This window comes from Ursus arctos, unplaced genomic scaffold (genome assembly GCF_023065955.2).
Source record: "Ursus arctos isolate Adak ecotype North America unplaced genomic scaffold, UrsArc2.0 scaffold_7, whole genome shotgun sequence".
NCBI lineage: Eukaryota > Metazoa > Chordata > Mammalia > Carnivora > Ursidae > Ursus > Ursus arctos.
Window position 1 is genome coordinate 30,868,419 of NW_026623089.1, and position 15,689 is coordinate 30,884,107.

General features: G+C 37.7%; 1 protein-coding gene across 1 annotated transcript in view; it reads right to left on the minus strand.

Moving 5' to 3' along the window:
- The window catches only part of CC2D2B (coiled-coil and C2 domain containing 2B), a 91,063-nt gene that overhangs the window by 15,775 nt on the left and 59,599 nt on the right, over positions 1 to 15,689 (minus strand). The window contains exons 24-29 of the mRNA XM_026493744.2: positions 15,083 to 15,179; positions 8,175 to 8,273; positions 5,642 to 5,824; positions 5,277 to 5,474; positions 3,478 to 3,567; positions 1,884 to 1,997 (exon numbers count right to left, since the gene is read on the minus strand). Coding sequence (XP_026349529.2) covers positions 1,884 to 1,997; positions 3,478 to 3,567; positions 5,277 to 5,474; positions 5,642 to 5,824; positions 8,175 to 8,273; positions 15,083 to 15,179 — 781 coding nt within the window. The remainder of the gene's footprint in view (positions 1 to 1,883; positions 1,998 to 3,477; positions 3,568 to 5,276; positions 5,475 to 5,641; positions 5,825 to 8,174; positions 8,274 to 15,082; positions 15,180 to 15,689) is intronic.

A 15,689-nucleotide genomic window follows, 5' to 3' on the forward strand; every position in this document is an offset into this window, starting at 1 on the left:
TACAGCCCTGTAGGGTGTACCCTCACAGCAATAAAACATGTTTTTCTAGAAAAATCCGTATACCCTGACAATTTCCCAACAGCTAGCCCTGAAGTGTTCTGAGGTAGGGATACTTTGGCCTAATTCCCACAAAGGCACTATATGGACTAGCTCTGCTTTGAATGGAATATACTTGGGGACTGAAGGGGAACACGCAGAGTTAGGAAATGGGCACTTGCTGAAGGCTCCGAAAAAGCCAAGTGAAGTTAAAAAGCCATTAAGTTAATTTTGAGAACAAGATCTGAAGTTAGAGGCTAGAGACAAAGTATATAGGAAACCATCTGAGGAGTAAAAGTAGTCATTATGTTATTTTCTGTTCTGAACATTCCTTTTTAAGTGCAAAGTTTTCTCAGAAAAGAATAACAATTTCAGGTAATAATAGTAAAGACTATTGAACATTTATTGGGAATTTATGTGCACCAGGTAGTGTGCTCAGCATTCACACTAAATTTTTCACTTGCATTCACTCCAAATTCTTCGAGGTAGGGGTGATCATTATGCCCATCTTTCAGATAGAGTCCGAGGTTGAGGGGCTTGTCTAGTGTAACAGTAAATGGCATTAGCCTTGTTCAGGGAGAGGATAACTAAGGCTCAGAGAAATAGACAAGCTTAGACCACACAGTTACTAAATGGCATTGCTGGGTTTAAAACCCCTCTTTGACTGACTCCCAAACACAAATTCTTTTTTTTTTTTTTTAAGATTTTATTTATTTATTTGACAGAGATAGAGACAGCCAGCGAGAGAGGGAACACAAGCAAGGGGAGTGGGAGAGGAAGAAGCAGGCTCATAGCAGAGGAGCCCGATGTGGGGCTCAATCCCAGAACGCCGGGATCACGCCCTGAGCCGAAGGCAGACGCTCAACCGCTGTGCCACCCAGGCGCCCCCCAAACACAAATTCTTAACACTGTGCCGTGCAGCCTGGTCTCTCCAACGCTCTTGCTCTTTATCACTGTGCTCATCTTATTTACAGTAAAGAGGAGGCTTCTCAGCCGCAGAGCTGAGGTGCCCACCGTGCTGACTCACAGGCACAAGTGCAAATGTTTGTTGAAATATTGTCGACTGTTTACTGCCATCTAGTGGCACTTAAAACTACACAGGGAGATTGCGAGGGGGAAATTAACCGCAGGCTTTTTAGCTTGCAAATGTGGCAAAAATAATAAGCCACGCCAAGGAAATATAGAGAAATAAGTGATCATAACAAAACCTCAAACCAGACTGGAAAAATCTTGACCCTTATCAAGATATTCGTGGTAGAAAGAGAAACAGTCCAAAAGACGATAGCTTTCTGGAGGTATGAATGCAGGAGCATATAATTAAGTTGTAAAAATTTCGGGTAGGTAAACACAAATTTCAGGCCCACATTTGTATGACGAAAAACTGAGGAAGGAAGAATAGGGAGAAGTATTTCTTAAGGACCTTTAAATCTATTATTAGGAAGTTATAAAGATGATGGTGGTGATGATAGTCAACAACCCCTACAACTACTGCTATAACTATTATTTCATCACCACCACCACCACCACCACCATTTATTATTTGTTATGAACCAAGGTGCCCTTCTCAGTGTCACATATTCGCTATATAATTTAATATCTTAGTAACCGTGTGAAGTAGCACTATTATTAGTACAGCTCTACAAAGAAAAGTGAAGGAAAGCCTTTCTTCACATTGTGGTCGTTTTTTATGAGCCAACATTATCTTCTTAACTAAATAACTGCCTGCCCATGAAATTCACCAATTAGCTTGTGAAAAGATGGAAAACTGGGGTTGGTGTCTTTTAAATTTGCAGCTGAAGGCTGATTAGTTTTGTTTACACTATTAAAATATTAACGCCAGCACTTACTTCCAACATTGAGTTCCCCAGGAGGACCAAAGCTTTCTTTCCAAAATACAGAAAGAAATTACAGAGTAGTATGGCATGCTCTTCCTTATTTCCCATAGCCAAACTGATGCAGCGCTAAGGCAAAGCAAAAGCAACAAGGCCAAAAGAAAACAGGTGAGAAAGATGAGTAATAAAAGCATCCCGCAGATTTAGAGCCCCTCTGCTCCCTCTAGGTTCAAACACACACATTTTTGCCAGGTGGCTAGGGTGACTGACTGCAAAGCTGAAAACTCTGATACCTTCTGCCTGAGAAAACACTGGGGAGAACACTAACTCGGAATATAGGGGTCACCTTTACTGTGGGACAATTAAGGTAGATACTGTGTAAGTGACCAAATAGTTCATCATCCAAAAATAGGATGAACATACTCTGATTAGGTCAAAGAATCTCAGAAGAGTCTAAAGTTAACGACACCTCTTTGAGTTTACTAGATTTCGATCACTGAATCACTAGAACCACATGCTGTGTCTCCTTTGCTCACTTAGCAGAGGACAGGGTAGATGAACAATTAAGTTAGTTAGTCCTGTGCCCCCTAAATCCATTTCAGCTCAACTCTAGCCTCTAAAACATTCCAGATAAGTGCCATTCCAGACAGAAACTGTCCCTCTCTTAAGCTCCTGTCATACTAGTAATTTTCAATTCAAAGTATTTATTGAATACTTGCTAAATTTATATAAAAATATAAAAATAAATAATCAAATCTACCACTTCATTCAGAGGTTAAACTTGGGATACAGAGTGTGGGTATAGAGTCAATACATAAGCAACTAAATATAATTTAAGGTGGAATGAAAAAACTGCTCTAATGAGGGTTGCCAGATTTTGGGAAAAAGTAGATGACCAATTAAATCTGCATTTCAGATAAACAAATTTTTAGTATAAATATGTCTCAAATATTGCATGGGGTTTGTATTTTATTTGGCAACCAATCTAAAGAGAATTTTAATCCAATCGCTAAGGAAGAGTATTGCTGTACAAGCTCTTCATTCAGATGTGGGGAGCTGGGGAAAGCTTCTGAGAAGTATTTGCCCTAGACTCAGCATCTGTCCAGCTCCATAGTGACAAACCATGTTTCTCTCTGGAGGATGCCGTAATATTGTACTCCTGGAATTCTCATTGCATTAAAATAATTCATGAGCTATCACTTATAATGTTGAATAAGCTTGTTCCTCTTTAAGAATTATTTCTACGGATTTTTATAGAGTTGAAAATGATGTATTAAATTATCAAATGTTTTCAAATTTCATAAGACAAAGTATTTCATAAGTACATAAGTGTTTCTTTAGGAAAAAGGTAAGAAATACTATATATTTTAATTATTAAACATAATGGGGGCACCTGGGTGGCTCAGTTGGTTAAGGTCTGACTTGGTTTTCACTCAGGTCTTGATCTCATGGGTTGTGAGATTGAGCCCCACGTAGGGCTCTGTGCTCAACAGGGAGTCTGCTAGAAATTCCCACCCTCTGCGCCTCCTCCCAACTCATGCATGCACATACTCTCTCTCAAATAAAGAAATCTTAAAAATAAATAAATAAATAAAACATCATTTGTTACCTCTGATGTCATCCACATGTCAAAACCATCATTTTCATCCAGAATATCAGGCACAGTAGGAATCAAAGATACAAAGCGAGCAATGAGGTCCTAGAATAATAGTAACTAACATTTATTAAGTGCATACTATATACCCATCACCAAGCACAGTGTTTTACATGCAATATTATCACATTTAGTGTATCCCACAAGCCCATCAAGTACATACTGTTATTACTTTTGTTTTATGTGAGAGGAAACAAATATAGAGTGCTAAGATAACTTGCCCAGGGTCACAGAGCTAACACAATGTATGGAGTCTCTGGAAATAATCCCAGTTAGCCTGAGTCCAGAGAATGCCTGTTAACCGTGACACTTCACTGTAATAAATTATTAAAATGTTAAATATGATATATATTACATATATACCTTAAATTAGAACCATAAAAATTTTTTTAGAAAGATATTGAAGAATAGCAAAAGTCTGATTTGCTTTTAGGTTCCAAATCTATCAGAATTATTTTTATGAATATAAGCTTGTTACAAGCTGTTGAAGCAGGAAAATGTTGGTGCCCTTTTACCCCTACAGGGCTAGAGACAAGGGCCCAGACTAAAATAGGAAAGGAGAAAGGGATACAAATAATGAGTCAACACAGAAAGTTTACTGACATTTTCAATGATTTATAATAGCCATCATTTATGCACTAATGACCTTCTACATTGGTCATGTTTCTGACTCCATGCAATTAATTAAACATGGTTCATAGTTTCGTAAACAAAGTTGCTAAGAGTTATACTTTTTTTTTTAAAGAAAAAGATTGTCTTTGAAATAAATCTACAGCATTATTATCTTCTTGGACTTGGATGATAGGAAACAGACAGCAAAAAACTCATGATGGAAAGGCAGAGTGGAGCAAAAGGCAACCTAAATTAGGATTTCTGATTTTATCCTAAAGAGTTCAGCTAAGGGAGCTTTATAGTGGACAAATAATATAAATATTCTGAGGTAAGCCAATTAACTCAATCAAACCTACATAAACAAAAGATATAAGCAATTGTTCACAGATCCTTTAAGCAAAGCTAATTTTTTTTCTCAAAGAGGAGACATATTTCTGATTTCCTATTTTCCTTTCTCAAAGTAGAAGGAGGTTTTGAGCCCACAGTGAATAAATCTTCATTCTATATGAAATTCAGTTTTGAGTATATGTCTCTCTTGTCATCTGGTAAATAGATGCGCATAAGGAAAAAGCCACATAGGGATGGAGTGGGAAGTGTTAAGTTGACAGTTTACAGAGAAAAATATAACATAGTTTCTTTATTCTCCCATAGAGAGAAGCTATCCTGTGAGAAGCAATCCTTAGAAGGACACAACCACTTTAGAAATAAAACTTTTAATTTTGCCTGGAAGTCAAAGGAATTTTTCTGTGTCATTTTTCAAAGTTGGTAGAAATGTTACAAAGCTAGTGTGGTCACATGAACTGGTGTAGCAACAGTGACTCTAGTCCAAGGGGGATCTAGAAGAAATATTCTCCCTCATCTGGGGCTTAGGAAGACATACTACAACACAGATGGTTTCTCTCTCAGGAAACTGTCTTTGAAAGCAAAATGATTTTAGTAAGAAAGTTATGCTCAAAGTTAATATAAAAAAGTAAACAAAAAAATATAAATGAAGATTGATGAAAATATTCTAAAATTTACTATGGTGATGATTGCACAACTCTATGAATATACTAAAAACCACTGAATTGTATACCTTAGGTGGGTGAATTCTATGTAATGTGAATTATGTATCAATAAAGCTACTAAAATACATATCTTACAAGCGTTGCATTAGAATCATGAAGAAACATATCCAGGAGTTGCTGAGGTGGATTTAATGCCTTGATATATCTTGTTACTAAGATCTGTATCCCTTCACCATTAAAAACAGTAGTTGTGATCCTTCGGTTGGGAAACATCGCCTTACAAGTTTTTTTAAAAATCTGTGCTCTCTCCAAAACATCTGTTTGATCTGAAAACTAGAATAAAGTTCAAAATATTTTGACATTGTACCATGTTGTTCCCACAGGAAAATATCAAGAACCAATGCTCATTTTTACCAACTTTGAAATTATTATTACTAGTTTTTAAAACAGTATATACTTCTTTAGTAGTACACATAAAAACAATTCAATGTAAAACCTACCTTGTCTAGTTCCGGATTACAAGTGACATGTGATATCTGAGGTTCAATGGTAGCAAAAATATTTAAGAAGGCACATTCTTTTAAATTCTGCCCATTATTATCTTCTTTAGGAGACACGTAAGTCTTACTCCAAGTATACCCAAGCAAAACTGGTGGAATATTTACTTGAAACGTTCCACTAATCTGAAAGAATATATCAATATAATAGATTCTACACAAAGAAAATATACAACAGCAAATACAGTACAGCCCATTTCAGTCTTCTCCAGAGGAGGAAACAGGCTTGCATGGGTATGTACGTGCTGATTCTATGCACCTGCACAACGATGATCAGGTTCTCCATGGTGGTCTATTCACAGGCACCCCTGACGCCCTGGGTCCCTGAGTAATATGCACTATGTGCAGAGGGCATATCTTAGAAAGGGATGACACGAGGATGCAGGTCATCCTAACAGAACGATAGAAGTGCTTAGAAGACCTAGTTCAGGCTCAGAGAAGATGATAAAAGACCATGTTACCTTTTACATTGGATCTAGAAATAGAAGAAAAAATGTAACAGCAGGAAGAACAGGTCCATGGGAGGAGGGATCTTGTGTGTATGTGTGTGTGTGTGTGTGTGTGTGTGTGTAGGTAGGAGCTGATTTACAATAATAATAACTCATAGTAATAGCTAATAGTTATTGAGGACTTACTATGTGCAAGGCACTGTGCCAAACACTTAATATAGATCATATCATTCAATGAAGTAGATATGGATCTTATCTCCATTTTGCAGATAAGGAAACTGAGGCTCACTGAATTTAAGTAATTTGTGCAAACTTAGACAGCTAATGAGGTCTGTCCACTTTTGAAGTTCACATTGTCAACTACCTCTCTATCTTAGAGTCTGTCCTGAGACTGAGAGATACCAGAGATTTACAGATGTAGGAAGCCCTGTACCTCTAACAACTTAATTCTCTCTTGCTATGGCGCCTGGGTGGCTCAGTCGGTTAAGTGTCTGTCTTCAGCTCAGGTCATGATCCTGGGGTCCCGGGATCGAGCCCCTCATCGGGCTCCCTGCTCAGCGGGGAGTATGCTTCTCCCTCTGCCCTTCACCCTGCTCGTGCTCTCTCACCACCCTGCACCCCCACCCCCACTCGTGCTCCCTAGCTCTCCCTCTCAAATAAACAAATAAAATCTTTAAAACAAAATAAATCTCTATTGCTCTTTATTCACAGCCCTTGTACTTGCAACATGCTCGCGTGTGACATCTCTCTTGATGACACATTATGCAGATATTTCTCCTCTCCTCCCTAATATCCATTCCGTCCTCCTTTCTCACCAACAGTTTTAGGCAGGCAACATGACAGGCACATAGTGGCCAAGTCACTATGCCAGGGTTTTCTGTGTAAGTGTCTGTTTTCCTGATACAGGCACTGCCCCTTTTTGCTTCACCCTGCTCTTGTCTTCGACACGAATGTGAGGCTGGAAGTGTATTGAACAATTTGCAATTAGGAGGATGAAAGGTACATGATATTTATGTGATATGATGATATTCTTGAGCTGCTGCACTGTCATCTAGACTTCTTTTTAGGTGAGATAAACAGACCCGTTGCATCACTGTTAGGTTTTCTGGGGCAAATGCCTGAATACAATACTAATACACACATAATTACTTCTGAGTCAGATACCCTCTTCTGTTTGACAAACCATCTTTAAGGACTTGATTCAAAAGTTATCTCTTCTGTAAATACTTTCCTGACCTTTCATTCTCCTCCTCCTATACCTCTTACTCACCCCTGACTCCTCTGAATACCCCACACTCCTTCTCCAAGCCAGGAAGAGTAAGGTACTCCCTACTAATGTTCTCAGAGTACCTATCTCCTGCCCCTGTCAAAGCACTACAGCATTATTAGGTTGTACTGAAGTGTTAGCTTTCTTCTATGGACAGTGAGCTCCTTGAGGTAGAAATTCATTTCTAAAACTTCTGTATCTGGCATAGCTCTGTAAGAAAGTAACAAAACCTAAAATGGAGTCTAGGCTGGGGTTTTTACATTTTACTGGTCACGAAGACATATTTGTGCTACATAACTCAGTAGGACAGCCCTGTGGGGATATCGCAGAGACAGGTGCTAATCATCAGTCTCACCATTATCAATAAACAAACCCGAGGAGCTGAAACTCCTGGAACCCACGGTCACAAAGCAACATCATAAATCATTTATCATTAATCAAAGAACATTTGTGAATCTGGTCCTAAAAAACTATTATATGCAAATGTAAGTGTTGTTTTAAGACCTAAGGCTAGCTTTGTTATTCTGTATCAATGAACACTCTAAAGAGATAAGAAATAAATATATGTGTATCTCCTGTTCTAAAGACAGCTAAAACATTTAAATACTGCAACATCCTAATGGCACTCAAAAACAAGATCACTTTAACTGACCTACCAATCTGCCAATCACAGAATCTGATTCAAAGACAACAAACAGTAAGTTTCTATTAACCAAAGGTAAAAACTCAGAATAATTAGCAAATAATCATTTTCTATTACCTCAGATTGTTGCAGAAGAGCAGAGAAAGGGAAGACAATGGTTCCGAGCCAATTCTTTCTTATATGTGAATGACTACTGCAGCTCTTGAAATAGGGATCCTATTAATATGAATAATTTTTCTATTACTTAATTTATACCATGTGATGAATAATTTCACAAACTTGCAAGTAAGTATAAAAAATCATTTTTTCTTTTTAAAAAGGAACCAAAGAGTAAGCAGAAAGAATATTTTTCTCTCTTTAAAAGATAATTACTATTTAAAGCAAAATAATGACCTATTGTGGAGTTTATGGCCTGTGTACGGTTATTTACATTATTGTAGTAGATATGTTCTGTGCAGCAAACTTTGCAAATACACTAAAGAATACAAAGAATAAAACTTACCTTAACTCAACCCCAAAGACCTCACCACCACTAACAACATTTTAAGATGGTAACCTTAGGTTACCTACTACCTTAAATGGTAGTGAAAATATGTCAAAATGATGAGGACACACTCAAAGAGAAGAACAGCATCATGGATTCTGGGTCAGTAAGAAAAATAGACTTAGAGTAGAAGTTTGATGGTTGATATAACATGGTCAAAGTAATTTAAGTGCATGACATGTCTATCGGAAACAGGTGACCCCCAAGGCTACCTCATTAAGCCCTTAAGACCATGCAATTCAGTTTTCTCTGATTTATCAAACAGTCTTCTGAGCCCAGTTCAGTTTCTAAGAAAGGTCTTTCGAGAAGTGATTGCACTGATAGACCAGTTCTGAGTGGTTGGTATGTTATGTTTCTTATGCTAGTTGACAGATTGTTAATTTTTCCCAAGGTCCTGATCACCTTTATCATGGGAATTTCAGATTTGCAAGACTGGTTTGATTTCCTTTCTTTCCTATCCCCACTTTAGCCTTGGATAGAGCTTGCCTTACACTTTCAGGACCTTGTCATTAAAGAAGTAAACAACAGGCCATCCTGTTAAAGTAAGCCATCCATCTGTGTACAAAGAGAAATTAATCATTTTGGCCTGTTTAGAATATTATGATTTATTCTAGGCATGCTTAAGTCCTATCATGTTGCAAACTGGGAAAAGGAAATTGTGCTAGTTAACTTTACATGTCAACTTGACTGAGCTAAGGGATGCCCAGATATGGTAAAACATTTTCTATGGGTATGCCTGTGAGGGTGTTACTGAAGAGATCAGCACTTGAATCAGTAGACTGAGTAAAAATCAGCCCTCATCAATGATGGCAGAAATCATCCAATCCTTCTGAGGGCCTGAATAGAACAAAAAGGTGGAAGAAGGGCAAATTCTCTCTCTTCTTGAGTTAGAACATCCATTTTATCCTGCTCTTGGACATCAGAGCTCCTGGTTCCCAAGGGCTTTTGGACTTACACCAGCAGTCTCCCTGTCCTCAGGCCTTTGTACTCAAACTGAATTATAGCCCTTGCTTTTCTGGTTCTCCAACTTACAAATGGCATATTGTAGCATATCTCAGCTTCCATAATCCCATGAGCCAATTCCCATAATAAATCCCTTCATATATATATCATTTATATAATTGATTCTGTTTCTCTGGAGAATACTAATATGAAGATAATTAAAGGAGGAAAGGGGACATATACCATGTATGCGGGATTGGAAAGATCAATATTATAAAAATGTCAATTTAATCGAATTGATCTATGTATTCAATCCATCCTAATAAAAACCCTAGCAGGTTTTGTCTTGTTTTTGGAAATCAACAAGCTGATTCTAATATTTATATGGAAATACAAAGAGCTAAGAACAGGCAAAGCAATCTTGAGGAAGAAAAACAAAGCTGAAAAACTTAGGTTTCTAAATATCGAGATTTATAATAAACCTTTAGTAATTAAGACAGTGTGGTATCCATGTAAGGATAGATAACAGACCAATAAAACATAATAGAGAGTCCAGAAATAAACCCACATTTATACAGTCACCAGATTTACAACAAAGGGTGATTTGTTGTGCAGTGGGGGAGGGGATGATCCTTTCCATAAGTGGTGCTGGGTCAACTGAATATCTTTACGGGGAAAAAAGTAATCTTGAATCTCTACCTCACAGATACATAAAAATCAATTCTGGTTGAATTTTAGATCTAAATGTGAAAGATAAAATGATTCAACTTTTAGAAGCAACCACAGGATAATACCTTCATGACCTTAGGTGGGCAATATTTCTTAACGAGGATCCAAAAAAGCACCACCACTGCATCACACTATATTAAATCAAGATTTTCTGTTCATCAAAAGACACATTAAAAAAATTTTAAAAAGACAAGCCAGTGTGGGAAAAATACTTATAAAATGTATATCTGACAGAGTACTCATATCCAGAGTATACACAGAACTGTTAAAAATCAATGAAAAAAAATGGGCAAAATACTTGAACACATCTTTCACAAAAGAGGATATCAAAATGACCAATAAACAGAAAATGGTCCTTAATTTCATGAGTTATTGTTAAAATGCAACTTAAACCCATAAGGTGATAGGATTACTTTCATTAGTATGTTTGAAATGAAAGAATCAGACAATGCTAATTAACAACAAGGATGTGGATCAATCAGAACTCTCATGAACTGGTGGTGGAAATAAGAATCGACACAACCATTTTGGAAACTGCTTGGCATTAAACTACTAAAGCTGAGCATATGCACAATCCAAGAGCTAGCAATTTTACTCTTAAGTACACTTCCAACAGAATGCGTGATTTCCCCAAGACACATCCAATTATATTTATATCAGTGTTAAATGTTAGAGCTGACAACTAGAAAGAAGCAAATTATCCATCAGTCATAGAATGCATAAAAAAGTTGTATATTCATACAATAACATACCATACAGCTATGAGAATCAAGGAGTAACACTACAGATAACTCCCACAAAAACAATGTAGAGAGAAATAAGCCACTCACAGATGGATGCATACTGTACGAGATTTCAACCATACAAAGTTCAAAAATAAGTAATACCTAATCTATGCTGTTAGAAGCTAGGATAGTGCCCATCGACAAATGAATGGAGAAAGAAGATGTGGTATATACATACAACGGAATATTACGCAGCCATCAAAAATTTGAAATCTTGCCATTTGCCATGTGGATAGAACTAGAGGGTATTATGCTATGTGAAATAAGTCAATCAGAGAAAGACAATTATCACGTGATCTCAATGATATGTGGAATTTAAGAAACAAGGCATAGGATCATAGGGGAAGAGAGAAAAAAATGAAAGAAGATGAAACCAGAGAGGGAGACAAACCACAAGAGACTCTTATTCTTAGGAAACAAACAGGGTTGCTGGAGGGGAGGGAGGTGGGGGATAGGGTAACTGGCTTATGGACACTGGGGAGAGTATGTGTTGTAATGAGCACTGGGTAAGACTGATGAATCACAGACCTGTACCTCTGAAACAAACACATTATATGTTAATTAACTGACTTTAATTTAAAAGAAAAAGAAGCTAGGATAGTTACTCTTGGGGAGGAAGTAGCTTGGAGAGAGCACAAAAGAGGCTTCTGGGGTGATACTAGCAATATTTGGTTTCATGTTCTGAAGTAATGACATTTTTTCCTTTTTAGCCTTTTGTCTCTACTATTTATTTTCCCATGGAGAGAAAGCAAAATGTTTGCCAGAATAAGTTTGTCAATACAAATTTAATTAAGAAACCTGGAGTTGAGTATTTCGCATCTGAATAATCTAAACTTATCTGAAGTGGTCTGTAAATTCTAGGGAATGCATATAATTAAAATTAAACTTCAAAAATAAAATGTTTTAAAGAGTTCTGTTCTTCAAAAATCATAGTACCAATGATTAAAAATTACAAAAGCACTTTGGCTACAACACAGAAAAACTAGAATTTATTTTTTAAAGATTTTATTTATTTATTTATTTGAGAGAAAGAGGGAGAGCACAAGCAAGGGGAGGGGCAGAGGGAGAAGGAGAAGCAGACTCCCTGCTAAGCAGGGAGCCCCCAACCCAGGGCTCAATCTCAGGACCCCAGGATCATGATCTGAGCTGAAGGCAGACACTTAACCCACCCAGGGCCCCTAAAACTAGAATTTAAAGTCAAAACTTTACACTAGAGTCACTCAAACGTTTGAAAATATAAAAGCATAATACTGAGTAACTAGTAGGTCAAGAGAGATAAATGTAATAAAAATACATAGCAAATAACACAAAATAAAAATAACCTAATATAAAAGATCTAGTCTAAAATATTTAAAGATAAATTCATGGTCTCAAAATATTACCAGTACTATGAGAGAGAGAGATTTATTCCAATTCATCTCAGCCCAGCTCTTTCATTCCTAGTGCTAAAAATAGGCCGCACAACAGGGCACCTGGGTGGCACAGAGGTTAAGCGTCTGCCTTCGGCTCAGGGTGTGATCCTGGCGTTGTGGGATCGAGCCCCACATCAGGCTCTTCCGCTATGAGCCTGCTTCTTCCTCTCCCACTCCCCCTGCTTGTGTTCCCTCTCTCACTGGCTGTCTCTGTCTCTGTCGAATAAATAAATAAAATCTTTAAAAAAAAAAAATAGGCCGCACGTCTGTGAGACTTCCAAGTCCTCAGCTTCCTGCTAACAAGTTAAATAATGAAGGGGAGACCCACCTAAAGTAAGAAATAGTTGATAGCAGGAAGAAAAAATACACAGGGAAAAGAGGAAAATCGAGGCATGGAAAGAAACTGTTTTCTAAAGAAGAGTGATCGATGATAAACTAAAACCTTCTTTCAACTGGGTGGTCAACTTGGGGCTCATCCTAGGTCTGGTCTTTTATGAGAAAATGGAACCTTGTAACCCAGTGCATGAGAGGAAGGCAAGAATACAGGCCAGACCCTTTCCTCTCCTGAAGAGTCTGCCAAAGTCGTCACATAAGTCTGATACCTGAAGCATATGGATTCCATTCACTAACAATACAAAGCACTTATAAGAATAGAACTATTAATCAAATACTATTCAATTCTGGTCAAACTGATCATTGAGATATTTCACTTCTGGGAAAAAGTCTGTTAGGCATTCTTTTAGGTTTCCCAAGTTCTAACCATTATCAGTTTAGGTATTCAGAAACTACTCAGTTTAACTCCTTGGAGAATAGCCATCACGAGGGTGCCTGGGTGGCTCAGTCTGTTAAGCATCTGCCTTTGGCTCAGGTCATGACCCTGGGGTCCTGGGATCAAGCCCCACATTGGGCTCCCTGCTCAGTGGGGAGCCTGCTTCTCCCTCTGCCTCTGGTTCTCCCTCTTCCTCTGCTGCTGCCGCCCCCCCCCCCCCCCCGCCGCTGTTACACGCTCTCACTCTCTGTCAAATAGATAAATAAAATCTTAAAAAAAAAAAAAGAATAGCCATCACCAAATTACTCTTCAATATTTTACCTTCAGCCTTTATGAAGAATTGATAAAAAATGTTTTAGTAAGAATGTGTGTCTATTTCCTGGAAAACTGAACTGGAAGATAGATAGATAGATAGATAGATAGATAGATAGATAGATAGATAGATAAACTTAGTAGTTCTTAGAGAAGTCTCATTCCTGAACCGTATTTGAAGGTTTAGTTCAACTTCTCTCCCTCTGATCCCCAATCCCTCCAGACAGAATTAGTTGCCCATTCAACTAATTACCATAGGATCTGATGGGCATTTATATTAGGGCATTTAATCAGAGTCCCAAAGGAGGAGGTGTAATGGATCTGCATCTTTATACTTCTGGTGCCAAGTTTAGTAGGAAGGAAGCTAACATTTATTTGAGAGCTTGCCCTAAGTGTTGTTAGGAGCTTTTGTATATCTATGAGGAAGACATTCAGTAATTTTTAAAATTTGTTTGAATAGGGGCGGCTGGGTGGCTCATTCGGTTAAGCGTCTGCCTTCAGCTCAGGTCATGATCCCAGAGTCCTGGGATCGAGTCCACATCAGGCTCCCTGTTCAGTGGGGAGACTGCTTCTCCCTCTTCCTCCCCCAGCCCCTGCTCATACTCTTTGCTTGGGATCCCCTCTCTCTCTACCTCCCCCTGCTCATGCGCATGCACACGTTTGCTCTCTTTCCCAAATAAATAAAATTTTAAAAATAAATAAATAAAATCCGATTAAATAGAACTGGGTTTAATCCTACAAATAATTTGGTGTCTTCTGTAGAAGTGGTGTATTTTCTTTGATTAGACAATGAGAAATATATAACCCATTTTCATTTCATTTATCTTGGCTACCAGGAAGCTCACATTTAAATGTTATGTTTAGGGGGTGCCTGGGTGGCACAGCGGTTGAGCATCTGCCTTCAGCTCAGGGCGTGATCCCGGCGTTATGGGATCGAGCCCCGCGTCAGGCTCCTCTGCTGTGAGCCTGCTTCTTCCTCTTCCACTCCCCCTGCTTGTGTTCCCTCTCTCACTGGCTGTCTCTATCTCTGTCTAATAAATAAATAAAATCTTTAAAAAAAAAAATAAATAAATGTTATGTTTAATTACAGAAACCTACTTCTCCCAAATTCTTGGTATATTTACCCTTCCTCCTCCTATATGTGGTTTATGATTTCTGCTATTTTTTAAATGACTTGCCATATGTCTGATTTTATTTCTTTTTTTTTTTTTTAAGATTTTATTTATTTATTTGACAGAGAGAGAGACAGCCAGTGAGAGAGGGAACACAAGCAGGGGGAGTGGGAGAGGAAGAAGCAGGCTCCCAGCAGAGGAGCCTGATGCGGGGCTCAATCCCATAACGCTGGGATCACGCCCTGAGCTGAAGGCAGACAGACGCTTAACGACTGAGCCACCAGGCGACCCTGTCTGATTTTATTTCAAGTTACCCCAAATCCTTTTTAAAAAATGCATCTAAAAGCAAATTTACAAATATGTTACTAGAGTTCATTCAGTTTGATTTAGAATCAGCTCAACATAATTATTCTAATTTACCTCGTGTTTTTCAATAATCATTTCATCAAAAATGTTGATATATATATTATCTTTTATTTTAGATAAGCTTGAGAAGCTATAATCATGTCCTGGTGAGCTGTAAATAAGAAGAACATATGTAAATGCTTAACTTATTTTATAAGAGCATTATACATAAAAAACCATAAAATTACCTGTTCTTTTCTTTTACAAAGTAGAAGCTAAGAAAAAGCTATGTGTTTTACAGATGACTATTATCTTTCATTAGAGCCAGTATGTGCTTTGTGATTTATCTTGTATCGCTCTTAAGGTAATTTGCATGAAAAATAAGAATGTTTAAATTTCAAGGAGAAAGACTTTTACTACAGCCATCCATTGCAAACAAATTATCCAAGGTACGATATATTAAGATTTTCCAAATACCTTACTCTGCTACTTTCTGCTAGCTCCCAAAAATAGTTAAACTGCTCTTTTTCTCTCAGCTAAAAGATACAACTGTTAAACCACAGAACTTATTCTCTTTCCCACATTTATTTTCTCCAACCAGAAACTGGGATAGTGGAATTCACCTTGCAAGCTGTCTGTTGATGGCTTACTTGATTAGATACAATTTTGGAGGTAGTGAAAG